The sequence below is a fragment of the Culicoides brevitarsis genome, chromosome 2, assembly GCF_036172545.1.
Source record: "Culicoides brevitarsis isolate CSIRO-B50_1 chromosome 2, AGI_CSIRO_Cbre_v1, whole genome shotgun sequence".
In the NCBI taxonomy this organism is placed as follows: domain Eukaryota; kingdom Metazoa; phylum Arthropoda; class Insecta; order Diptera; family Ceratopogonidae; genus Culicoides; species Culicoides brevitarsis.
The window spans coordinates 26,117,188-26,131,545 of record NC_087086.1 but is presented as its reverse complement, the minus strand read 5'-3'; the positions used below and the strand labels follow the sequence as shown (position 1 = coordinate 26,131,545).

Below are 14,358 nucleotides of genomic sequence, written 5' to 3'. Positions count from 1 at the left end.
AAATATATTCTTATAAACTATATAAACTTTTAAATTCACTTTTGCTCATTCAATTTTCTTATTCGATTTTTATAAAAGTGTTAGTGAGCTCTTATTGGAGTTTTCAGGGTTCGTAAAACTTTAAACTACTTCATATATTCGAAGTCTTGCCATTTGATTTAAACAAAAATGAACTAAAATTTTCCATTTGAGTCAAAATCTTCAATTGTCAAAAAAAAATTAAAATGTTGTAATAAACATTTTTTCCAATTTAAACTTATACTTTTAAAGTGAATTGAAATTAAAATGCATCAATAACTTTCAAGTATTTCAAAACCAAAAAAAGTTGAGGAAATCCAATAGTAACGAATTGACACCAACTGTCAAAAGCACTCAATTCACATCTGTCAAAGTCACTCTTATAGTTCTGCAGAAAAACATTGAAAGGTGATTTTTCTCTAACTTTTTTTTATAATTTCTTGTTTTAAATTTTCTGTATTCCCAATTTTGACAAATAATATTTTTGCCGTTTTCATTCTAGTACAGGATGGTCATTACGAGTGACGTGACTTTGCCCGAGGAGCATGAGCTCAACCATCCCGAACTCCCACTTTCGTCTCCTGCCCTCAAAGCAGCGAGCTTTCATATGGGCAAATACTGTGAAAATCAGAGCAATGTAAGTCTCTTTCAGGAGTTTTTCTTCAATTTCGTGACTGTTTTAAAGGCAATTGAGTAAAAGAGTTTAGAATAATTGCCGTAAAATAGTCTTCGTTCATTATATAATCACAACGACGAGTACACCACACTGACATTTGTTTGTTTTGATTTTTCCCAGGAATTCTTGCTGTGCCGAAATGAGTTGGGAGACCCGAGAAAATGTCTGGATGAAGGAAAAGCGTTAACTAATTGCGCATTTGAGTTCCTTCGGAAGCTGAAGAAAACCTGCAAGGGTGAATTCGAGCAATACACTCATTGTTTGGATCAAAGCAGTCAAGACCAAAACTTTAGATAGTAAATTTCTTCTTTTTTCCTTTAAAAATTTGACGTTAAATGATTTTTTTTCTTTTTAGCTGCCGCAAAACCCAAAGCGTCTACGATAAATGTGTCCTCGATAAATTGCAAATTGAACGTCCCGAGTACGGCTACTTCTGTCGCGTCAAAGTTCATGACACAGCTCGCCCCAAACCGCCAGTGAAGGAGAAGGCTCACTACCCAGATGCCGTGCAATCGTTGCCGAAAGATTACCCGACACCAGATCCCAAACACGGCTCACGTTTCCACTGGCTTCACTAAAGCGCCGGCAGTCAAAAAACTTTGAAAAACTAGAAATTCTGTTAAAACTCCGAAATTTGTAGAAAGAAAGACAAAAACTTTCGGTTCAAATAAAAATTGTAAAAAAATCATCTGAAAAATCGAATTTTTCGTCCCGTTTTTTTCGCTACCAAATTTTTATCGGTCACTCATCAAACGTCAAATCGTGAGTTACCTTTGTTTTGTTTTGTCCGTAAAATCGCTCGTCTCGCAAAAAAAATCTCCTCGCCTCCCAAAAATCCCTTAAATTAATCCAACATGACTACAGCTAACGGAAAATTGATTGAAAATCTGGAAATGCAATTGAAACGTCTCGTAACGGAATTAAAGGACCTCGACGAATGCAGGTAAGAAAAAATTCGCTCGATGACTCACGTACGGTGACCTTTTGCTCCCACACTTTTGCAAAGGTGTGTCTCATCCATTTCCTCTTTTAAATATTTTAGAGACGAATTAACTCCCGATGAATTCGATACAATCAAAGAAGACCTCATTGAACAGTTCAAAGAGTTCCAAGAAACCCTAGATCGACTTCAAAAAGGCGACACAACACTCGAATCCAAAGTATCTCAAATGCGAAATGAAATAAAAAATGCGATAAGGACGGCTTTTAACACGACCGAGATGATCAAAATGTTTGTGGAACAAGATTCGCACGAGCTACTTAACCAATTATTGAGTCTCGAGGAGGAATACAAGCTGAAACGCATCAAACTTGAAGACATGGAGGAGAAAAAGACTAAAATTCTGAAGAGACTGCAGAAACAGGGATATGCGTTGTCTGAAAATGATACCAAATTTTTGAAGGAAAAGAGCCAAATTTACTTGCAGAGCATTGACGATGCGGATGCAGAGAATTAAAAATTTATCTACTTTATGTGACCAGTATGGCCATGAATTTAGCCATAATTTTTATACGGAATCTTAACTTTTGATGAATGTTTTGATATATATTTATTAACTGTACTACTTATACATTCGAGAAAATGTAAATTTTTATACCGTTTGAGAGCTTTAACATTTTTTGTGCGAATAAAAGGAATTAACCAGTGCTTTGAATTTTTGCATATAAAAATGTTTTTTAATTAAATTTAGTTATTTTTTATCATTTTTTTATTTCTTTAGGAATTTTCATACTAAATTAATTTAAAAAAAATGCCATATATGATTACACAAAATTTTGTTTTAGATTTTTTTTATTTTAAAAATTTTAATTTTTTTATTAAAAAATTATTTATTTTAAATCGACCTAACCACAAAAGTGAAAAGATCGAAAATAGATAATTTTTATGGGAAAATAAAATCCGTACTATTAACGAAATTCGGTTTTAAAATTCGTTCTATTAACATTTTCACGTTAAATTCTTGAATTTTTAACAAAATTTTGATTTTTTTTTTATATTTTTTAACTAAATTGAAGTTTTATTAATTTATTTTATGAATTTACGAAAAATAATTAAAAAATTCGTTAAAATAATTGCTATAAAAAGTAATAAAAAAAAATTAATGGAAAAATATTGTTCTAAAAAACTGATGTTCCATTAATTATTACCATTTTTTGAATTTGTAACGGATTTTTTTTTCCATAAAAGTTATCTAAATTACGGTACTCAAAAATACTTATTTTTTGAAATTTTTTTAAAATTCTATAAAAAAATTTCTGAAATATATATTTGAAAAACTTTAAATATAAAAAGTAAATAATAAATTTTGAAACATTTTTGAATTAAGATGATTTCAAATTAAAATCATTGAATTTTAATATTTTTTTTAGAACCTGATGATTTATAAAGTTAAAAATTACTAATTAATTTTTTTGAAGGCGAATAAATATAATACATCCATTTTTAAAAATTTAAATTTTTTGTCATTTTTTTGATTATTTTAATTGAAAAATTACTGTTTACGATAAAATCATACAAAAAACAAAAGAAATTTGCTTTAACAAGACATTTTCTATTGAATTGTAGAATAAAATTTTTTTATGTCACGTGCTTAAATTAATTTTTTTTTAATTTTTGCTTGAATTTTCTGAATTAAAAAATTTGAAAATTTTTATTGACCAAAATTAAATAAATTTTAAAAAATTCAAAAATATTTATTTTTTTATAACCCCCCGCCCCCCTCAGACGAAAAATTTATAAAGAATAATTCAATATTTTCTTTTTTGTAATAATTTTTTTTAAATAAAAAATTTTTTTTTTAAATTAAAGTTATTTTGAAGCGATGTCCGATTTTAATATTTTTTTTTATTTTTAAATTATTGATATTGTTTCAAAATTTAGATTTTTCATTGAAAGAAATATCTGAAAAATTTTAAAAAAATTAATTAAATTTACTAAAATAATTTTATTTGGTAATTTTTAATTAATTTAATTTTTCAGTTAATTTATATTTAATTTTTCCAATTTATTTTTCTATCAAAAAAACTAACAAACATCCGTTAAAAAAATCTTCTAGGTCAAATTTCACCACTTTTCTCGTTTTTGACTGAAAAACCAGCACATGGTCAAGTATAAATTTCGTCAAACATGTAAAAAAAATTCTGACGCATACAAAATTACCCTCTTCTACTTACTCGGCAAACAACTAAAATTACAATCATTAAAGTAAAAACCATTATTCTTTGTCTTTCGCAACACCTTTCGAGTCCACATAATGTCCAACACACGTTCTGCACTCCGCCAAAAGAAAAAAAAAATAAATCAAGATAAAGAGGTCGGTTACCTCATTTTCTTGGGTATTACGTTGATTTTTCGCCGTTGATAATTTTCCTTTGAACAAACGCACAAAGTTTTTTTTTTCGTTCAATTGAATGTCGATATTTTCTCGCGAAAATTGAAAAATCCACACCAATTTCCGACGATGCGTCAAATTCCGTGTCTACTTAGGGGGCGAAAGGGTAAAGTTTTGCTGGCAAGTAACTTCCTCCACATGCGATGCGAAACACAACATCAACACCTCGTTTCTTCTAACGAATTTTTTCTGCGGTGTCGCATACGAGAAATTATGTGATATTTATGCCACATCTAAAAATGGGGGAAAATGCCGCACCACGAAAGCAACTAACCCACATATGAACGGCGGCGCGGCGCGATCAAAATGATTGGCACACGTAAGTAATTTATGGCAAGTTATTGGGGCTAATTGGAAATTTAAAGTGAAACTTGTGTTTATGTTCGACATCAAAGCCAATTATTATTGTTTTCGTTTCGTGGCTTTGGTGCGAGCTTTACTTGGTCATTTCGTACAATTATGGATCGTAAAGAAATCACTGGAAAAATACCCCCTTTGATGTGTCGAGATTTAGCACAAACAAAGAAAAACTTATTTAATTGCTACAATTATCTACTTTTTGCCATTAATGACCCCCCGCCACCCCGTTTTGCTCGCACATCGGTCCCAATGACCCACTTCTGGGTAATTTCCGCTAGCGATTCACAAATGTCCCACATCCTTTTTCTTTATTTTTACTCATTTTCCTGCCTTTTTTTCGTTTTGGTGTCACGCATAAAATTAATCGCGTGTGTGAGTGTTTGTGTGTTTTTCATGTTTAAACTTTTGGTGTGATGTTTCTCTTCCTTTCGCAACTCTTTTCCTTTTCGGTTTTAATGTTTCTTGCTCTAGAACATTTACACGCTGGTTGTTTGTCATTCATTAAGTTGTTGTTGTTGTAGTTGTTGGTGCTCACTTATGCCTCGTTGTTTAGTTGTTGTTGTAGAGAGAAATGCTTGGAAATGGCTTGAATTTGTAATAAAGGTAAAGTACAAGGAGAAATTTTGAAGTTGAAGGGTGGAGAAAAGGATTTTTTTGAATCACATGGATTACTGGTTCTGCAATTTTTACCTGGATCAAAGATTTTTTGCAAATTTTAGACATTTTTCTTGTAGATATGTTGATTTTGAACCTAAAATGAGTAAAATTTAATGATAATTAATTTTTTTCTTAATTAATAAATGTTTTAAAAATTTTATTTGAAACTATTGAAAATATTCTAACAAAAAAAGTCGTTATGTTAAAAAAAAATCTTATGTCAGATTTATTCAAATTATTTTGTTTAAGTTAAAAACTCTTTAAAAGTCAAAAATCTATTAAAACAAAATTTGAAAAAAATATAAAAAATTAGGTAAATAAAAATTTAATATAAAAAAATATCATTTTTTAGGTTTTTTAATTTTTTTTTTCGATTTCGAACATTTTTTAATGATTTTATTTATTTTTTTAAAAAATATATAAAAATTAGATAAATTTTTAAATTTAAAAGAAATCATTTTTTAGGTTTTTTAAATTTTGTTTTTCGATTTCGAACATTTTTTAATAAAATTTATTTAATTTTAAATTATCTATTAAATTTTAAATTATTTATTTATTATTATTATTATTAATTCCGAAAACATGTAAAAATAAAATAAAATTAAATTTCCATTTCAATTATCTATTTTTTAATAATTTTTTTAGTGCCTTATAATTTAAAAAAACATAAAAGTTCAATGTTTTAATTTTAAAGTCGAGATTTTAGTAATTTACGATTTAAAAAAAATTAATTTAAAGAATTTCGATTTAAAATAATAAAAAAATAAATAATATGTGAGCTTTTCTTCTTATTTTTTTAGACCAATTTCAATTAAATAAAGGTCCTTTTTAAATAAAAATTGGCTTTCTGACTAAAAAAAAAAAGAATTAAAAATTCTAAAAAAAATTTGAAAAAAATTAAACCAGTCCAAAATCAGTACTTAACGTCTCGTAAAACATTCCTCGTGCACCACCCCCTCGCATAATTTGTTGGAAAATAAATTTCATTCCTCATTTCCATTCGCACAAAGGTACATCACAGCCGGTCCGTGTACAAATCACGTCACGATAACAACCACTTTTCATACAAAAGACTACAAAATCCAACTGCTGAGCGCATTTCAAACAATATTTGGCGGGCAGTTACGATTCGAGACGGTCGCATTTCACAGTTGCTCCTGGAAAAAAAACATAAAATAAGGAAAATATAAATTACTGAACGTGAAAAAATAAAAAAAAAGTTTTCAAGAAGAAGAGTTCAAGAAAAATAAATAAAAGGAGAGTGTCAGACGAATAAATTATCCAAAGTGAAACGGAAAAAATTTTAAAGTGTTTTTATTTCCGTTTTTTAAAGCAAAGAAAAATGAAATGAAATAATGAAGTAACACGAAGAAAGAAAATAAAATAAATTTTATTAAAGAAAAAAATGAATTACCGATGATGAAAAGTGCTAAAAAATAGAAAAAAAAATAGAGAAAAATGATGAAAATGCGAGTGTTGGTGTTCAGCTTCCTGCTGCCGCACCTGATTCAAAGTGCACGCGACCCGCCAATGGTCACAATTCCCGATCAGGGCCAACTCATGGGAACTTTTATGAAAATGTTTCGAATACAGTCTGTGATAGCTTACCTCGGCATCCCGTATGCGCATCCGCCCGTTGCGGAACGTCGTTTTGCGCCGCCCATCGTCGACAATCTCCCGAGCTGGGACGGCGTCCGAAATGCCTCCACCATGCCGCCCGATTGCTGGCAAAGTACGTTGCGTCGCACCAAGAAACGTCACGACGAAATTTTCGCGCAACTCCTCACAAAGGCCACGGACGAGGAGGAAGAGCCGCATGTCTACGACGAGGATTGCCTTTATCTGAATGTCTTCGTGCCAGATGGTAAGCGAAATCCGATCGCCATTTTGTTTGATGCGTTCACATTCCTTTTCATTGCCTATCAGTTGTCGGTGTGTGTGTGCATGTCTGCGAGCCTTAAATTTGTGGAACTGTGTTGCGTTTTTTTACATTAAATCGATACAAAGCAGAACAACTGGGAAATTTATTTATATATATCTCTCTGCGCTCCTCTAGGTATATACCCCCGTTTTATATTTTTCAAAAATCGTAAACAAGTGTATCTATCATGATACGAAATAAACAAAACGGGAATGAATAAGCGTTCGTTTAAAGTTATTTAATGGGGAAAATTAGTTCTGGGAAAATAAATCTGTTTAGCAGGAAAATCAATTTAGGAATATTTAATCGAAAAAATCCCTGAATAACGGTATTCACAATTAATCCACATTTGATTAAATTTTCGTAGAAAACGTAGAAAAATTCTTGACTGAAAAAAAAATAAAATTAAATCTTATTTAAAATGTTAAATTTTATTTTAAAAAAATTATTTTATTTTTTAATTTTATTTAAAAAATTTAATTTAATTTTTTATTTTATTTAAAAAAAAATTAAATTTAATTTTTTATTTTATTTAAAAAAAATTATTTTATTTTTTTAATTTTATTTAAAAAAAAAGATTAAATTTAATTTTTTTATTTTATTAAAAATAATTAAATTTAATTAAAAAATTTAAAAAAAAAATTATTTAAAATATTTGAAAACAAAAAATTAAATTAAAATTTATTCTCCAAGTTTTTTGTGAAAAATATTTCAAATTTTATTTTTTTTTCAAATTAAATTTTAAAAAAATTATATTAAATCATTTAAAAATTTAAATTTAAATTAAAAATTTTTAAAAAAATAAAAAAATTTATTTAAATATCAACACTAACTTTTTTATTTTTATAAAAATATTTCAAGATTAATAATAATTATTTGTTTATTTTATTAACATTATTTTTTAACATTATTATTTTAAATAATAATATTTAATAACATTATTATTTTAAATTAAAATTATTTTTTTTTACTTTTTTTTAATTATTTCAGTAAGTTATACAAATTTTTTTTGTTATATTATTTAAAACGAAAAATTGAATGAAATAAATGTAAAAATTAAAACACCTCAATTAATATTTAAATTTTATTTTTTTTAAATTCAACAAAATATTTTTTTAAAAATAAATAAATAAATTATAAAAAAAACTAAATAATTTTTCAAATTTTTAATTTATTTATTTTAATTAAAATAAAAAAATATATTTAAAAAAATAAATTTAATTTAAAATAAAAATTAATTAAAAATAAAAAAAATTATGTTCTTACCCTTAGAAAAACCTTTCTGCAAAAAATAAACAAATAAATATTTGCATTAAACTTTCATTGGCTGATGAACCAACCCACCTAGTGACTTGCATGTAGCCTATATATCAAAATTATTTAACATAAATTGCAATATTTTTACCATCGTTCAAGTTTGTCCCTGCTCAATGAAACGAAAAATGATATTTTAATTCAAATTGAAAGTTGCACACGAATTTTTATTGATATTTTCATACCTCTCCTTGGATGAGTTTAAATTTTATTTCCGGATTTTTCCTTTTACAAAAACCACCAAAATTAGTTTAACCTACAAAAAAAATATTTATGAGAATTACCGGAAAATGACCAACCCACAAAATTATTTCGAAAGCCTTGATGGAAATTTCCTGTCAAAAAATGCTGCATTTTTTCCACAAATGGTTGGCACGTTTCCAAGGCGTTTTGTCAATTTTACCGACAAATTCATTTAAAATTCGTTACTTGCTCATTACTTTTCCCTGAAATAAAAAAAAACACCTTGACATTACTTCAAGACAAAAAAAAAATAGCAACAACGTAACGTAAACACCTTTTTATTTAAAAGAGGAAGAAAGTTTTCTATTTAAAAGTCAGGTTCAAAGCACTACCTTCGTTCTCGTTCTTGCAACGAACGAACGGCAAAAAAACGGCGCGCATACACAAAATTCCATCACAAAAAACGGTTTCGAATCAATACGTTCAAAAAATATGTATTTTAAATCAATTTCTCGCTCTCTTTCGCACTCCTGATGAATGGCTGGCGCGGCTGGTGTGGAAACGTGAATGAATGAAAATTCCACCTACATTTTAAAATGTATCATCCGCCGTAATAATACGGCATAATAATAGTTGTGAGTAGTAAAAACTTTACTATAGTTTAAAATGAACGGGGCACGTTGTTCGTGCACGGAGGAAAAATTTTGTACAAATATAAATGTTATGTTATAAAAATCAACAATACTTGATTTTCCTTGATTTTAAATACCACAAATAAGCCGGTTAACAACCTCGTCCAATGTTCTACATTTTTAATGTGTTCATTCACTAAATATCGTTTTGTGGTCAACAAAGATAATTTTCAATATAATTTTTTTTTTCGACTTTTGCCCTAATCGAAAGTCGTTTGAAAGATTATTGAAAAAAATTTCTTATTAAAAGTTGTCGACAGAAGCTCATTCAAAGACGTTCGTAGGAATATTTAAATGCAAATGGGCAATAATGCCCGTGCTTATCATTCAGGGGCGTCGTTTTTCGCGTCACAGAAGTAGGTTTGTCACTTTTTGACAAGTCTCTTGATGTGACTGGAGTGTAATTTGAATTAACGTTTTTTTCTGTTTTTTTTTTTAATTTTATTTTTATTTTATTTTATTTAGGTATTCTAATTATGAAAATGTTGAAATAAATAAAATATTTAAAATTTATTAAAATTGTCAATAAATGTATGTCAAAGCTTGGGTGTTAAAAATTTGAGCATATTTTCTATCCAGGTACTAAAACTAAAAAAAAATAATAAAAAAATAAAAATAATGAATTAATTAAATAAATAAAATTATTTATTTAAATTAATAACCTTTAATAAATTTTTCATTTAAATTAATTTTAAAAAAATGAAAATAATTCAATTTTATTTAATTGGAAATTTAAGCTGTAAAATTATTTTAATTAAATTGAGTTGTTTGTTTAGTTCAATTTCAATTTATTTTTTTTCTTTTCTTTAATTTTCTTTCAATTTTACAAGAGTTTTTTTGACAAAATATTTAGTATGATATTGAAAAAAAATATATATACATATATATTAAATAAAATAAATTCTAGATTAATTTTAATTTCATTAGTTAATAAAAATAATTTAATTAATGATCAATAATTTACAAGTTTCAATTTTCAATAAATTTTGATTATTAAACTTTTTTTAGTTTATTTATTTTCTTTGATTTTTTTTACATATTTGATTTACTAAATTGTATTTATTTTTATTTCTAATTTTTTAACCACATTCAAATCAGTTTTTTAACGATTTTTTAATGCGGAACCTAACAATTTTAATTTAATTTTTTTTTTCAAATCATAAATAATTTTTTTAAAATTCTATTTAATTTTATTAAATTAATTAATTTATTTAATTTTTTTAATTAATTTTATTTTTAAATTAAAATACCTGAATTTTTCATGTTAAAATTTTTGACCTTTAACACAAATCAAAATTTTTGATAATTTTTTCTAAAATTATGATTTAAAAGAAAATCAATAGACCCGCCACTGATTGCGATCCTTCTTTCGGTACATACATAATAACATCGAAAACGGCCGATTTTTTTATGCAATCATTAGTGTCGGTACATTATTATGTTGCCTACCAGCCAGCTCGTACACAGAAAAAAAACAATATCAGAAACGAATCAAAGAAAGCAAAAAAAAAGTTCCATAAAAGTGGAGTAAAAATTGACTTGGCGTGACACGCAACGATTTAAATTTTTCGTATTTCTTTTATACAGAATTTTTGTTGTTGTTGTTGTTACAAAAGAAAATTTATCCCTTATGCTTTTATGCTCGCCGTCGTATTTCTTGTAGTAAAATGCAAGGAATCACGTCGATTTCCGTATTTCTTCAATGCGTGTGTAGTTTTTTGTTTGTTTGTCGAATCGAAACATTTATTGAAAAGGAAAACGTTTTATGGAAGATTTTTTTTTATTCTTTTTGATGTTTTGTCTATTTGAGTGCTTTTTTGTTGACAACCAACGTGGGTTACCGCAAACATCAGCAGTTGGAAATGCAGAAAGAGAAACATAAACAAACAAATTGTTTTTGGGGGACATTTGTTTGATTGATTTAACATCTTTGTAGACGGCTTTTCGATACTTTATGTGTCGATTCGACGAAAAATTTTAAGCAACATAAATTTTTGAATGATTTTTTTTATGCCGGCAACGATTTTTGATGAAAGAAGAGAATTTTTTGATTTGATGAATTTTTTAACGCCTGAAAAAAAATAATAAAATTTAAAATAAAAAATTATTTAGTAAAACATTTTTTCAATATAAAAATTTTTTTAAATTAAAAAAAATGAATTTTAAATTAAAAAAAATAAATTTTATATTAATTAAAAATTAATTTTAAATAAAAAAAATTAATTATAAATTTTATTTTTTTTTAATTTAATTTATTTTTTTTAATTTTTAATTTATTTAATTTAATTTAATAAATAAAAAGTTTAAAGGAAAATTTATTATTTTTATTTAAAAATATATAAAATATTAATTAGGTTCCTCAATATTTAAACAGAAAAGGATGATAATTAATTTTTATAAATTTCTCTGAAAAAAAAATATTTTCATGATTTTTCCAAGTTTTTCATCTACTCCATCGTTCAAGTCCCACGTGTTGCTAGCAAAATGAAAGTTCTTCCCCAAAAAAATATCGATTTTAACTTGAGCAAAAAGAAAAACCGGCCGCTTTACTTTACCGCCATGCCATTTTGTTGCTTAGAAAGTTCAAGTATATTCAAAACACAATCAAGACATGACGCACAACTTGAACTAAACTTTGAAAAATTGAATTATTTTCATACCGTACCTCGGTGAAATAACCCAAATTCTTCGTTCTAGACTGGCGGCGCGCATTTGCTCCAAATTTTTGATTAGATTTACTACCTTGAAATTGTTCAACGAATAATCTGCTTTGTCACGAACGGATTTTATTTTTTGGTTACTTAATTATGGCCAAAAAAAAAAGAATTATTATGTTCTGTCTTTGACCCAATTTCGGACATTTCTATTCAAATCCGTGCATTTAATTAATCCTAAAAAAAACAAAATAAATATCATAAATAATGCACCCCCTTTAATAAATAAATAAATAGTAACCGGCACGAGGTTGTCAAGTGCGAGTTTTTTTTAAATAAAAATTTCGTTTTTACCGAATTTCGATGAAAAAAATACGGTATTTTATAGTGATGGTGTGTCAAGTCACGTGGTTTGAAATTTTTTTGTCGCATAGTTAGAATTTTTTTAAGTTCGAGTTTCGAAAAATGTCAGGACTGAAGATTCTTGAGGTCAGGTGGTTTAAAAAAATTATTTACAAGTGAAGTGGTGTCAAAGTTCATTAGGTCACGTGGTTAGAACATTTTTTTGGTCACTTGGTTTGAATAATTTTAGGTTAACGTGCTTAGAAATTATTTTTGGTCGTGTTATTTGAAAATTTTTCAAGCCTGAAGACTTTTCAGCTCACGTGATTTTAAGATTTAATAAGTCACGTGGTTTCAAAATTCATTAGGTCACGTGGTTTAAAAAATTTTTAGGTCACGTGGTTAGAAAATTTTTAATTTCATGTCGTTTGAATTTATTTTTTGTCACAATATTCAAAATAAAATCAGCTTTGAAGATTTTTTTCAGATCACCCGGTTAAAAAATTTATGAAACCACGTGGTTAAAACGATAAAATTGTTAAATAAATCAAAATTTCTTAATTACTTGGTTGATTTTTCTTAATATTTTTATTTTTCTTTACAGCTCCTCCTCCGCCAGGTGGTTTTGCCGTAATTGTCTGGTTACACTCGGGCGACTTTTCGCACGGAAGTCCTTTTGAGCTCAACCCATTCCAGTTGGTGTTCAAGCAAAAAGTGATTGTTGTCACCGTTGCTTATCGCTTGAACATTTTCGGCTTCCTAACGACGATGGATGGTGAGGCACCCGGCAATTTCGGCTTAATGGACCAATCGGCGGCTCTTCTCTGGATAAATCACAACATAAAAGTCTTCAAAGGGAACGAATCGATGATCACGTTAATGGGACACGGAGCTGGGGGCGTAAGTGCCGCTCTTCACTTGACATCTGGCGACTGGTCTGAAGGAATGTTCACGCGAGCAGTCATCATGTCACCTGTTGGCTTCCTGGATACGGCAGTGAAAGACATTTCGGCTTACGCTCCATCGCTGGATGAGACCGCGAAGGCTTTCGGATGCGATCGACGCCCAACTTCGATGTTTATGGTGTGCATGCGTCGCATATCTCCGCAAATTCTGATCGATACGGGTCCCGAACAAGAATGGGGTCCAGTAGTTGACATTGGAATGAGTAACAACACGCTTTCGTATGTGCCGGATTTCCCGCGAAACATGATCGAAAAGGGTCTGATGAGGAAAGTTCCTGTCATGATTGGCTACACCGACACGGAAGACGGCTTAGATATCGCTGGAGACCCAAAAATCGGCATCACACACGAATCCTACGAAAATATCATCAACGAAGAAATTCTCTCGGATTTGTCGCAAATCGAGACAAATGACACAAGTTGCGATGGAAATGCCGCCATGGCACTCGAAGCTGTCCATTTTCTCTACAAACCATTTCCACCGGTTACGGATCTCATGGAGCTCCGAAGACGTCTTGTGGATTTTTCAACGGAACGATATTTCGTGGCACCCATTATGACATTTGCGAATCTCGTGAGTAAACATGTCGACGTTTACGTTTATCGATTTGACATGAAACCACGCACGGCAGCTGCTAACAAAGGAATTCCCTCGTGGATGGGAGTTCCGCACAAATATGACTTGATTTACATCTGGGGCCTGCCATATTGGGTTCGACTGCCGGAAAATCAGGTGTGGGAGAGCACCGACAAACGCATTTCCGACATCATTATGACCATGTGGGCGAATTTTGCGAAATACGCGAATCCAACGGAAACTGGCATCTACATCAAGTGGGATAATTTTACGCAGGAAACACCGGGCGTCCTCATTATAGATAGAAATTTCAACATGAGTGACCATAATACGCTCAACTACAGGGGCGTGCAGTTCTGGACGGATTATTATCCGAAAGTGCTGCATTTTGCGGCGACATGCTGCAACGGCACCTTCCTGGAGGGCGGACAAGCAGAGAATACGGTGTCGCATGCGAGCTTGGTGATAGTGATATGTGCGACACTGTTCCAACTGCTTTTTAGGATAACATAGCACGAAATAGAGATTAACTAGAAAAAAAAATTGTAAATTAAATTAGGATGAAAAAAATTGTAAATAACCACCTAAAAAAGCTTCATTTCAGACT

General features: G+C 29.0%; 3 protein-coding genes across 4 annotated transcripts; all 3 read left to right on the top strand.

The window, feature by feature from the left end:
- The first annotated feature begins 308 nt into the window (after window positions 1-308).
- On the top strand, window positions 309-1,391 carry LOC134830512 (NADH dehydrogenase [ubiquinone] 1 alpha subcomplex subunit 8). 2 transcript variants are annotated; one of them, XM_063844018.1, is made up of 4 exons: window positions 309-426; window positions 521-655; window positions 815-990; window positions 1,050-1,391. In XM_063844018.1, exons 2-4 carry the CDS (start codon window positions 527-529, stop codon window positions 1,270-1,272), a joined length of 528 nt encoding a protein of 175 aa, XP_063700088.1. In that variant the 5' UTR covers window positions 309-426; window positions 521-526; the 3' UTR covers window positions 1,273-1,391. The 2 variants fall into 2 exon arrangements, with proteins under 2 accessions (XP_063700088.1, XP_063700089.1); XM_063844019.1 differs by having other exon boundaries at window positions 403-426; window positions 526-655.
- A 75-nt stretch (window positions 1,392-1,466) lies between these two features.
- LOC134831593 (protein LZIC-like) lies at window positions 1,467-2,338 on the top strand. The gene is made up of 2 exons (XM_063845366.1): window positions 1,467-1,637; window positions 1,737-2,338. Exons 1-2 carry the CDS (start codon window positions 1,549-1,551, stop codon window positions 2,149-2,151), a joined length of 504 nt encoding a protein of 167 aa, XP_063701436.1. The 5' UTR covers window positions 1,467-1,548; the 3' UTR covers window positions 2,152-2,338.
- A 4,223-nt stretch (window positions 2,339-6,561) lies between these two features.
- Window positions 6,562-14,264, top strand: LOC134828830 (acetylcholinesterase-like). Its single transcript, XM_063841815.1, is given in 4 exon segments — window positions 6,562-6,761; window positions 6,763-6,835; window positions 6,895-6,967; window positions 12,814-14,264. Coding segments are annotated over 4 exon segments (1,797 nt in total).
- Window positions 14,265-14,358: the final 94 nt, after the last annotated feature.

What these genes read in the sequence shown, in the direction of transcription:
- LOC134830512 (XM_063844018.1), top strand. Translation starts at nt 527, where the DNA reads ATGGTCATTACGAGTGACGTGACTTTGCCCGAGGAGCATGAGCTCAAC. An exon ending in ACTGTGAAAATCAGAGCAAT is followed by an intron (nt 656 to 814) that starts GTAAGTCTCTTT and finishes GATTTTTCCCAG; the next exon opens with GAATTCTTGCTGTGCCGAAA. An exon ending in CAAGACCAAAACTTTAGATA is followed by an intron (nt 991 to 1,049) that starts GTAAATTTCTTC and finishes TTTTCTTTTTAG; the next exon opens with CTGCCGCAAAACCCAAAGCG.
- LOC134831593 (XM_063845366.1), top strand. Translation starts at nt 1,549, where the DNA reads ATGACTACAGCTAACGGAAAATTGATTGAAAATCTGGAAATGCAATTG. An exon ending in AAGGACCTCGACGAATGCAG is followed by an intron (nt 1,638 to 1,736) that starts GTAAGAAAAAAT and finishes TAAATATTTTAG; the next exon opens with AGACGAATTAACTCCCGATG.